This window comes from Eurypyga helias, unplaced genomic scaffold (assembly GCF_000690775.1).
Source record: "Eurypyga helias isolate BGI_N326 unplaced genomic scaffold, ASM69077v1 scaffold44912, whole genome shotgun sequence".
NCBI lineage: Eukaryota > Metazoa > Chordata > Aves > Eurypygiformes > Eurypygidae > Eurypyga > Eurypyga helias.
In genome coordinates this window covers 273-10,958 of record NW_010234974.1, presented here as the reverse complement: position 1 = coordinate 10,958, position 10,686 = coordinate 273, and the positions used below count along the sequence as shown (strand labels likewise).

The window sequence follows — 10,686 nt, the reverse complement described above, 5'->3', positions numbered from 1 at the left end:
ACCCAAACCATTCTATGATTCTGAGTAGTGAAGGAGATAGTGATAGGGACAAAAAGAGTTGTTGTAGCTGTGAAATCTCCTGCCTTTCCTCACTGTGCCACATGGGATTCAGCATCACTGCTTAACCTGAGCTTCTGTCTCCCTAGAACTCTACTATGACCGAGGAAACCACCACGAGTTCGTGTCTTTGGTGAAAGACCTGGCCCGTCCTGGTGAATTCACGCAATCGCAGACATTTGACTTCGAATTCACACACGTGGAAAAACCTTACGAGTCCTACACGGGGCAGAATGTGAAGTTACGGTGAGTCTCTTCCCTTGCTGGTCCCAGTTCATGGGTCTGTGCAGTGACTGACATTTACCACCATGATCCTAGAGTGCAGCATCCCTTCCCAGACATCCCTGCAAGCTTATAATGTAACTCCAGATGAATTCCTGAGTTGTACAAGGCTGTCTTTGAGGGCTCGGCTTCTGTAAGCGTGAATCAGACGTTATGGAACTTGTTTTGCAGCATTTAAGTAAGAGGAGAAATCACCCCCTTATTTATCGCCCCTAATTTATTCGGTAATTCAAAAACCAAAAGAAATGGTTTGCTTTAGTCTCCAACAGGGACGTTTTGCTGCCCTGTAATCAGTCCTGTTGACTTTAATTGTGCTCTGCGTGCACACAGATGCTTAGCCTGTATCACCTCTGTGTGTTGCAAACTGTACTTCACGTCTAGACGCTCCAGCCTACTCGAAATCCAGTCACTGGCTTTTGGGTTTGGAAAATTCTGAGGTTTGCAGAAAGAGGTGTGTCTGGAGACCAGTGTGATCTAATCTCTTGCAAAAGGGCACTGGTTTTAACATGTGCAAGCTGTTACTCAGATCCCCAGAATGGTGCTTAGGTAACTCAGGCTCACAAACGCGTGAAAGCTTGGAGAAGGCTCAGAAAATTCTGCTTTTCCATTTGAAAATTCCCTTCACTCTCTCCCAACGTGGCGTATTGGCTGCTCCAGAAGCCAGAGCACCAGTGAGACGGCTTGGATAGCCCAGAGCAATCCATTCAGCCCCGTGTCCCTCCCTGCGTCGCCTCTGTTGCTACCGGTACCACCCTGACGGGGAGGGGGGGACGCTCTCCTTGCAGGTATTTCCTCCGAGCGACAGTCAGCCGCAGACTGAACGACGTGGTGAAGGAGATGGACATAGTTGTGCACACTCTCAGCACCTACCCAGAGCTCAACTCCTCGATTAAGATGGAGGTGGGGATTGAGGATTGCCTGCACATTGAGTTCGAGTATAACAAGTCCAAGTAAGTGCCTTGAGAGCTGTTTCCCAGGTGATGCCAGCAAATCTCCCTGCAGTGTAACATTTGGGTTAGTTCTAATCGACCTAAAAAATCGGTTTTGGAGGCTTCACTGTCACAGGGGTTTCTTGCAGATGTTCGGCCTAAGATTCTGGTCTTAGTTGATCTGACCGTGCTAAATGTTCCTGATTTCCAAAAGATGGGAGGATGAAAGACAGAGCACTGTTTACAGCAGCCTAGGGGAGGTGGTTGATACACCATCCGAAACCCACAGCTGGGGCCGTGGAGCAGAGTGCCTGACGTTCCCGCTTTCTGGTCGGAGTCGTGGCCTGCTGCACAGCTTTTGATCGTGCTGCTTTCTCCCCTCACGTGCTAGGTATCATTTAAAGGATGTGATCGTCGGAAAGATCTACTTCCTGCTGGTGCGAATCAAGATCAAACACATGGAGATAGATATCATCAAGAGAGAAACAACAGGGACCGGACCCAATGTGTATCACGAGAACGACACCATAGCTAAATACGAGATCATGGATGGGGCCCCTGTGAGAGGTGAGAAGGCAGAGAGGCCCTCCGGGATTCCTCTTCTCAAGCCTTTTGGGGTGGGAATATGTGTCCTGCAGCATCTTCAGCTGCCTCTGTGTGCTCAGTAGTAGTTTGCATCCCCTTGCACTGGCGACTCACAGCAGTTTACGTAGGTGGTTCGATACGAACCCCTTCCTTCTCTGGTATGATGAGGGGGAACTGAGGCGTAAGGAGTTGCAATGGCTTAATTCTTTTGATGAAGCAGTGGCAGAACCAGGACTGGATGCAAATTCACCGTTGGCATGGGCCACCAGCTGGCATCGCCGCAGTCTGGAGCAGAAAGATGGTGTTCTAGCTCGGTGCCAATCTCCTGTGCCACTTGTTTTCCCGTTCCATTGCCCAGCAGAGTCACCTGCCAGAGAAAATGTCACCTTACTCATTTTTTTCCTGCAGTGCTGTCTTGCTGCAGGTCACAAATGCATCCTGTGCTGTTACAGTGGAGATGGAATAGCTGGCAGCAGGGACAGGATCTGGCTGTGGACCGTGCATGCTGATTTTTGAAGGGAGTTGAGGTCTTTTTAGCTCATTTTATTCCACTTGTGGAAACGGTCACAAAGTTTGTGGCTTAGCAAGGTTTTGTTTTGCTGGTGCTCTCCCAGTTTACATCCATGCCTTCTGTCTGCACGCTTCGTAGGGGAATCCATTCCCATCAGACTCTTCCTGGCTGGCTACGAGCTGACTCCAACGATGAGGGACATCAATAAGAAGTTCTCGGTGCGTTATTACCTCAACCTGGTGCTGATCGATGAGGAAGAGAGACGCTACTTTAAACAGCAGGTGAGAAACAGCTCTTAATTCTTCTTGGACCCGTAGACTGTCATTTGGGCCACTACATTATAAGGACCTTCTGGGAATTTGGGATTCCCATGGGGGAGAATCACGTTCTTAACTGAATTTCTGTAAGGACTAGAGAAATCAGAGCGTGCAGAGGGTCAAAAAGGAAAGGTCCACGCAGGTGGGGAGGCGTGTAGGTGTTCACTTGGGACTGCTTTTCCTCTCTGTTGCCCTATGGTGGAGCTTCTGTGCTTCACCTTACCAGTTCCAATGCGGTGGCCAATGGCAGTGGGACAGAGCTGCTCTAGATGCCCAGCGGGTTGCGCTGGGAGGAGTCCTCTATCCAGATTCTCAGGAAGGCTGCGTTGCAAGGCCTCTGCTTGCCGCTGCAAGTGGCCTCGTGTGTGCAGCTGAGCTCTCACTGGGTGCAGGCTGCTCGCCCGGCAGCTTTGGGTCAGGGTGGAGCCCAGGAGAAGGTCTCACGAGCCCTGACAAGCCTTGCTGGCTGTGTTACTGCAGGAGGTGGTGCTCTGGCGGAAAGGAGACATAGTGCGGAAGAGCATGTCCCACCAAGCAGCCATCGCCTCCCAGCGATTCGAGGGGAGCTCCTCACACACCGAGGCCAAGACCCCCAGCCAGCCTGCAGAGAACAACGGCCGGCAGTGAGAGGCCACGCAGAGGAAGGCTGCTGCGGAGCCGGGGGAGACAGCAGCGAGGAGGAGGAAATAACACTTCAGAGACTTCATGAAAATAAATACCCGTTTTTGACTTAATTCCTTTCTTCGAAGGACTCGTAGGGTGGGAAGGGGCTGGGAGGGAAAGGCAAGCTGGAGCACTGGTGGTGCAGAGCTGAAGGTACCTCAGCGCTTCCCATTTGTTCCTCTGGGGTCGGCTGCTGTGAGGTGTGTGTCCGGAGGCTGTGGAGCTGCCTGATCTCCTCTCTGCCCTGAGACCCTTTAGGTGTGGCAGCAGGGAGGGTGAGAGCAAGTGAAGGCCAAATCTGCTGCCGCTTCCCGGCGGGGCAGAGGTTGCTTTGGGGCTGCATAGGATGGATGTTTTTCCTGTCTTTCTGAAATCTCTGTGAGGGAAAACAACACGGTGATTAGCTGGAAGGTAGAGGCGGGAGCTGGAGGGTGAGGCGCGGCCTACTTGAAATCGCTTAGCGTTGTCCCCTCGCCGCCTCCCCTTCCCCTTCGTGCTGGCGTTGGATTCCTTGTCACAAACAGTTGCATGACGCAGTTGAGTCGGCCCCGGGACCGCATCCCCGTGGAGCAGGGGCAGCACATGCGCTGCCGTGCCCTTGCCGCGGGGCTCCCAACACCTGGGTGGCTGGCAGGAGGGCGGGAGGCGTGCGACAGCGGCAGGAGGTGGCACAGGTTGGGCAGAGCGGCGACGGTCTCAGTGCTGCTGGGTGGGCGGGAAGGCCCCGATCGCGTCTGTGTCCTTGTGACAGAGCAGGGGTTGTAGCAATTAGTGTGGAAACACGTGCGCGTTTGGTTTGTTCCCTCGCGTCTGCGGGGTGGCCACCGGGAAGGCCAAAGTGGTTTTAAGAAAGCTCGTGGCCTGCGTGTGCTGCTGGAGGAGGCCAGGCGGGAACTGGAAGGCTGGTTGAGCTGTCTGATTCCAGAGACACATTCCTGAGGCGTGAGCTGAAATCACCAGTGAGGTCGGAGGGTGTGTGCTGTGAGCGGAGAACCTGAACGCGGGTTTTTTCTTTTCTAAAATAAGCTGCTTTTAGTTTTCAGCTGAGTAGAATCATGAAAACGTTCCCGGAAGGGAATCACTCCTCCATTAAAAATTAGATGTGGCTTTGTAGATGTGATTGAGCCTGGAGAATATCCATCCCGTTCAGATGCCCTTCACGGAAGCAGATGGTCAGACCTCCTACCACATGGGGGCACGAGCCCGCACTAGATGCTGGGATATGAGCTCTGTCAAGTGGGATTTGGATTTCTCCGTGGGTTTGCGGCTCGCTAGGGTTTTGTCCAGCTTCCTTTTGAGTCCGGAACGAATCTGTCGGCTGGGAAATGGAAGTATCTTCTGCTTGGTTGAGTGGAACAGTGCTGATGGAGGGAGCGGGGCCTGGGTGGGAAGGGGAGCTTTTTATGTACTAAGACAGCTGCTGTGTTTCAGTGATAAATGTGTGTTTCTGCTTGCCAAAGTAAGTGATCTTTTACTCACCACGTGTAAGGTTGTGGTTTTTAGTAGAGCTGGGCAGTCTCGCGCTGTTGTAGAGGCCACTAATGATCTCATCTCTGCTGAATGCTCGTGTCACACCATGTTTCTGCTCTGCAGTAGTGAAGGCGTGGCTTGCTTTTCTTTCCACGTGGAGTCTGTGCCGTGGGCTGGAGCCGCGTTTTCCTAAGACGGAAGCAAAAGCTTCCTTTAGACAGCTCCCTTGTTATGCCAGGGCCAGGGGCGACAGCCTGCTGCGGGTGTCACGTGGCAAAGGATTCTGGACGTTACTTTGGACACTACTCCCCTCCCTGCGCCGGGGGAACTGCCTGTGCTGTGGCAACACGCGATCTTTCAGAGACAAGTGGAGCTCCCAGCGGGAGGCTCTGGGGACAGCCAACGAGCTTCCCGTGGCTAAGCTGAGCACAGCAGCACCCTAACTGCCCTCTGCTTTCCCTCGACTCCCATTATTATGGGTTTTTTTTTTTTTTGCTTGCCTTTTCCCCTTGATTGTAGGCCATGTGGTATTAAAGCAACCCCGTGGATGAAGATGTCTGTGCGTTCCAGGAGTGTTTTGTGTACTGACCGAACAGCATCAGCACTGGATGCAAGCTAATTGTCTGACAAGCCCGTGCACTGTAAGGAGGTTTCTGTTAAACATCTGTTCATCACATCTGGAGGGATTACTTGGAAAAGGGGCATGAGCCGATACGTTGGGTTGGATTTTCCTACTTTGTGGCCCCCTCCCCTCTGTCCCTACTTGTGGAACCAGAATTTAGCAATGATCCCCATTTTTACTTAATCCAAATGGACCATTCAGCCCGTTAGCACGAGCCCCTCTGTCTGGGGTGGAGCAGATGTGCTGAGCATCTCCAGAGAGAGAGGTTGAAGCATAAGGTCGCTCCGGGACAAGGTACTTTAGAGAATCATTTCATGAGCGTGGTGAGGGGCAGATGGGACTTGAGCAGTTGTGTCACCCTCAGCTGGGTGGTTCTGTTGGGTACTTGGGTCATCCCCTCCCTGCCAGGCCGAGTCGGGCAGGGGGGAGTGTGCAAGTACTAAACCAAGCAGTGCAACCTGTAATTAAGCCTCTGCTGTGTTTACATGTTTCTTAATTCGTCGTCTTTTCAATGGCTGTATTTTAAAACTTGGGGTTTTTGTCTCTCCAATTAAAAAGAGCCAGCCCTGGCTGTCAAATGCTGTGCACGAGTTTTGTCTGATACGGTTTCTATTGCCTGCCCTGGGTCTGGGTTTTGTTATTTTTGTTTGGGTTTGGTTTTTTTTTTCTTGTTGTTTTTGTTTTTTTACGGCATCAAGACATTTTTCTTTAGTCCCATACTGCACAGCCCTCCAAACACGCTCGAGGAGTTTGCCCTTTGTTACCTTTATAAATTCTTGGTCCTTTAAGCTATGTCACTGCTTAGAAGCTGTGCTGGTGGAGGAGCTTAAAACCTAGCGCGCAGGCTTTATTTTCTCCTCTTTGCCTGATGTCTGTATAAAAGTAATGTGGAAACGTTTGTAACGGCAGGAAGTTAACTGATGTGCTTTGCAGCGCTCAGGCTGGATGTGTATATCCATCCAAATCTCCCTGTTCTAGACGGAAGCTGAGCGATAGCTTTCTGCAGAAAAACATCCCTCCGCAGTACCTGGGACAGCACTGGATCCTGTAGTAAATCCTCAAGGAGGATGTACCGGCTTCGTCCTTCAAGAGGTAAACTGAAGATTTTTCCACTATTAAAAATGGAGCGGCTGCGATTGATTTTCAAAGGCTTTATTTAAAAATACGCAAAATTAACAGTGTGTCAGAATAAGGGACGTGTAGCTGCGAGCCATGTGCGGGCGTGTTCTTGTTGCTGCAATTGAGCAAGGTGAGAATTACGCTGGTTTAGGAGGAAGCATCAGCGGGATGGGTAGAAGCTGTGCTGCTCTCAGGTTTTTAATGTGGCTTTTTCTCTTCCAGGCTCAAGACAAAATCAAATTCCTCTGCGTTGTAAAGGTAAGGAAGGGAAAGCTGTAAGCGGAACTTCCAAGTTGCCTGGGCAAGGGCTGTCTCCCGGGCGGAACAGCACCGAGGAGGTTCTTACCTTGCGTCAGGGGTTGGATGGAAAGACGCTGTCTTGTGAAAAGCATCATGTTCTTCAGGGGGCCTCCATCCGCTTTATGCGCCAGGTGGTGAGCCTTGATTTCAGAAAGGGGGATGAAACGTTTTGTCATCCGCACAAACTGGACGTCCACCTGGGAAGTGATGGGCAGCAGAGGAGCATGGTTGGAGGAGACAGCCGCCAGCTGTCGCCGAAGATCTTTGCGGGGTAAAGATTTTAAACTGAAGCAAACTGACTGCCTTACAGCACTACGGAAGCTTTTCCTTCCTCAAGACTTAAAAGAACTTTCGGATCCTTTGGCAGGTGATTTGTTTACACGAATCGGAGCACTAACAACACACACTCGTGTCACATACAACAGGAGATTAAGATGCAGGACGTAGCCAGTCACTTCCCTGTAATTTAATGTGCCTCACAACTACAGCTTTGCTTGCTGTAGGCTGAGTGGTACTTCAAGATGTTCCCTCTCTTTCCTAACCCGGAATTCTGCCATGCCTGGAGGTCGCCTCTCCATCCAGGTAAGACTGGAAAATTTAGGGCAACACATTTTGGCAGCCTTCTGGAAGAGGCAAGGGAAAAGCTAGAGAAAACAATCAGGATTGGTTTTCCTGTTGAAGGAGGAAAAGGTGGCTAGGCCAGGACAGAAGTTTAAGAAGGCAGGCAGTATGATGCAAAGAGGCTTCTACCTGCACTCGGCTGGTACACAGAGCTTGAAACCGCTGTATTTAGTTTACTACGTTACCATGGACCACTTGGGGTTCTCTTTTCTGCTGGAGGAATCATAATGAGGATCCTTCTGATCAAACTGGGTGTGATCAGGGTACGCCTCCTTCACAATCTGAAGCAGGAGGGAAGAAGAACATGAAACAAATTCCCATTGGTTAAAAGCTTGCCAGCCAAGGGTATGAAATGCCCGAAAAAGCTGAGACTTCGCACTCCTTCGGTGCTGAGACAGATGTAGGGCTCATGAGCTGTTTGATAATGCACAGATTATTACTTCTCCCCCCCACCCGCAAGACACAGGGAGAAAGAGGCACTCACCTTGACAATGCCAACAATGCCAGGCTCTTTACAGTTACTGTGGTAGAAGAAGGCCTGCTGCCCAAGTTTCATGGCTCTCAGGAAATTCCTCGCCTGTCAGATGTAACAAGAGACTTTGAGCTCTTTGGGGTTTCGTTATAAGCAGCTAGGAACAAGAACTAACAACAAGAGGGGTGTACGTGCTTCAGGGCTGCTCAGATGAGGTTTCTTTTGGTTGTGCAGATGTTTTATGCTGCACTGAAATGAAGTAAAAATGGGGCTAAAGAGCAAGATCCTGTTGGTTAGGAAGTGTGTGGGAATATAACAGCTCAGCCACCCCCGTTCAGACAGAAGCTGTGAGTTAGCTGTCAGCAGACAAGCAGCAGAGAAGGCCACGTACCAGGGGAAGCACACGTGGATTTCCTTTCCAGAGAGGCCTGGAACGGAAAGCTGTACACTGACAAGGCATAGTTTAGGTCATACAGCATTGCTAAAAGGTCTCAAGGGAAATACAGGCTGGTCTAAGCTAAAGAGAAACTGGATGACTTGACAGAACATTACCCAGCCTGAATCTACTTTTGACCTGGAGGTGATTAATCAGGAGTTCTGACTTCTGGCAAAATACAGCTGTAAAAGCGAACACTTCAGGCAAAGGGAACCACTTATCTGTGGGGAGAGCCACCTTTTTCCTAGTGCTATCTCAGTGATTCCATCCTGGACATGTGCTCCTCACCTGGTAGTTTCTTACTCCATCCCAAAAGGTTGTCTGATTGGGCTGAGCTTTCAAGTCGTCAATGCTGAACTGCCAAACAGAATGAAAATAGAGGTTAAGCTCAGGAAGCACTCGGATCTTTACTGTCTCGCTGTCTACACTGTGCCTAAACATTTGTCCCTAGCAGCTCCTTCAGTTGTAGTACAAACTTCATGCTGGTTTTTTTGGTTCCCACAGGGGCTAAAGAGAAGCCTTCATACAGGGGGAACACTGCTGCCGTGTAAAGGCAGCCTGAAACCGATGCTGCCAACAGCCAAGCATCCCGAGGACCTGTTGTCCCTCTCATGTTACAGGCATCAAACCCCAAGGTTGTCACTGGAGGAGAACAACAGTATGTCTTTCTATTTCTAGGAAGACAGATGGGGTTTGAGAAGTAAAGACACAATAGCGTCAATACTGCAAAGAGTCGCAATTGTTTGATCCTGTAACTTGGTGTTCAGGCACTAACACTCGAACAGCAGTGAGGCTGCTGCTACACTTTGCTGAGCAAGGATGGGTGTAGGTGCTTACTTTCACATCCACTCCCTTCTCGAGCCTGCTCTCCGGTTCTGATTTCAGAAGCCAGTGACAATACGTTATCTTGCTTTCCTCCCCACCGGAGTCAGATTCTTTTGTCTTCTTCCAGTTCTTCCATCCTGACTTGGAACTCCCAGCTGGAGGTTTTGTGGACTTCTCCTCTTCCTCCTTATCTGGAGTCTCCTCCTCGGTTTTGGCAATTTTAGCATCAGGCTCCTTTTTATCTTAAAACAACAAAAACAAGACCTTTCAGGTAAAACACACTTGGCTTCCAGTAAGGACTGGTGCCAAAACATTTTCAGTCATCCAAGCTCAGCTGACATACTGGTGTTTGACTGCAGCGGGAGTTTGGTGCACCCCGCACGGTGCACCAGCGTGTCTGAGTATTTCTAGCTTGCATCTGAAATTAGGATGTATTTTTTTTGGTGTGCCCAAATGTAGTTAAGTAGTCCGTTAATCATAAAAAAAAAAAAAGCCAGGATAGACCATGTTGCTCACATGAAGTGTCACTGAGGTTTTTTTTAATTAACTGCTGAGATATCAGGCAACAAAGTTGATTTAGGTGAGTCTAATGAGTAACAGCAAAATTCAGCAGCAAAGCAAGCTATTTCAGTTACTGCAGTAGCTGGAAACCTTAGATTAAGCCCCCACCATGCTGCTGGTTCAGAGGGGGTCTCCACCCCTTTTTGTCCTCCACCCAGAGAGCAAAAAAGGGATTAAAGGGTAAGAAGGTGGTTATTTGTTGGAGATGATGAAGTGGATGAGTGGCACAGATGAGCCAACTGTATAGTTTTTTCATCTTACACCTGAAACACCACCTTCACCACTGCTTGGGCAGTGAGGCAATGGAATAGGTTGCCCAGAGAAGCTGTGATGCCCCATCCATCCCTGGAAGTGTCCGTGGCCAGGCCAGATGAGGCTTGGAGCAACCTGGTCTAGTGGAAGGTGTCCCTGCCCATGGCAGGGGGGTTGGAACTAGATAATCTTTGAGGTCCCTCCCCACCCAAACCATTCTGTGATTCTATAGTGTTGCTTCAAGTGCAAGGTTTTTGCTTTTTGATTTTTTTGCAGATGGTACCACATCAGCTTCCTGCCACTACGCTGGGGAGACTCTGACTGATGCGTAGGACCTGGAAACTTCATAAATGGTCATGAGTCAGTTTTCTTAACCACCCTTTGCTGAGAACACATCACTGTCCCTATGTCTATCTAGCAGGCTTGCCTCGGTCACACATGGATGCTCAGCCCATTTTTACAGAGGAAATGCTGTCTGTAAGACACGCGGCTTTGAAAGACGGTTAAGATGACTGTCTAGTTTCACTACAGCTCAGCACCTCAAGTGAGAGATGCTAAATTAGTTAGGATGTCAGCACTGACCTGGTACTGCTCCTTTGTCTCGCTTTCTGCTCGGCCAAGGCATCTCTGGTCTCTTCAAATTATCTTTCACGGAGAAGCACCT

General features: G+C 49.9%; 2 protein-coding genes across 2 annotated transcripts; one reads left to right on the top strand and one right to left on the bottom strand.

Annotated features, from left to right (window-relative positions):
* Positions 1–146: 146 nt before the first annotated feature.
* Positions 147–3,396, top strand: VPS26B (vacuolar protein sorting 26 homolog B (S. pombe); the record flags this gene model as incomplete). Its single annotated transcript, XM_010146596.1, has 5 exons — positions 147–303; positions 1,125–1,289; positions 1,660–1,835; positions 2,503–2,645; positions 3,162–3,396. Coding segments are annotated over 5 exons (788 nt in total), but the record flags the coding sequence as incomplete, so codon positions are not given.
* A 3,177-nt stretch (positions 3,397–6,573) lies between these two features.
* THYN1 (thymocyte nuclear protein 1) lies at positions 6,574–10,680 on the bottom strand. Its single transcript, XM_010146595.1, has 7 exons — positions 10,605–10,680; positions 9,222–9,451; positions 8,673–8,741; positions 7,961–8,053; positions 7,662–7,757; positions 6,902–7,052; positions 6,574–6,800 (listed from the first exon to the last, which is right to left on the bottom strand). The coding sequence occupies exons 1-7, from the start codon at positions 10,645–10,647 to the stop codon at positions 6,754–6,756; spliced, it is 729 nt and encodes a 242-aa protein (XP_010144897.1). The 5' UTR covers positions 10,648–10,680; the 3' UTR covers positions 6,574–6,753.
* Positions 10,681–10,686: the final 6 nt, after the last annotated feature.

Bases quoted from the DNA above. Each gene is read 5' to 3' on its own strand.
- THYN1 (XM_010146595.1), bottom strand. From the start codon at position 10,647: ATGCCTTGGCCGAGCAGAAAGCGAGACAAAGGAGCAGTACCAG. The intron at 9,452-10,604 runs GTCAGTGCTGAC...TGTTGTTTTAAG, and splicing joins AGACAAAGGAGCAGTACCAG to ATAAAAAGGAGCCTGATGCT. The intron at 6,801-6,901 runs GTAAGAACCTCC...TTTACAACGCAG, and splicing joins CATCCAACCCCTGACGCAAG to AGGAATTTGATTTTGTCTTG.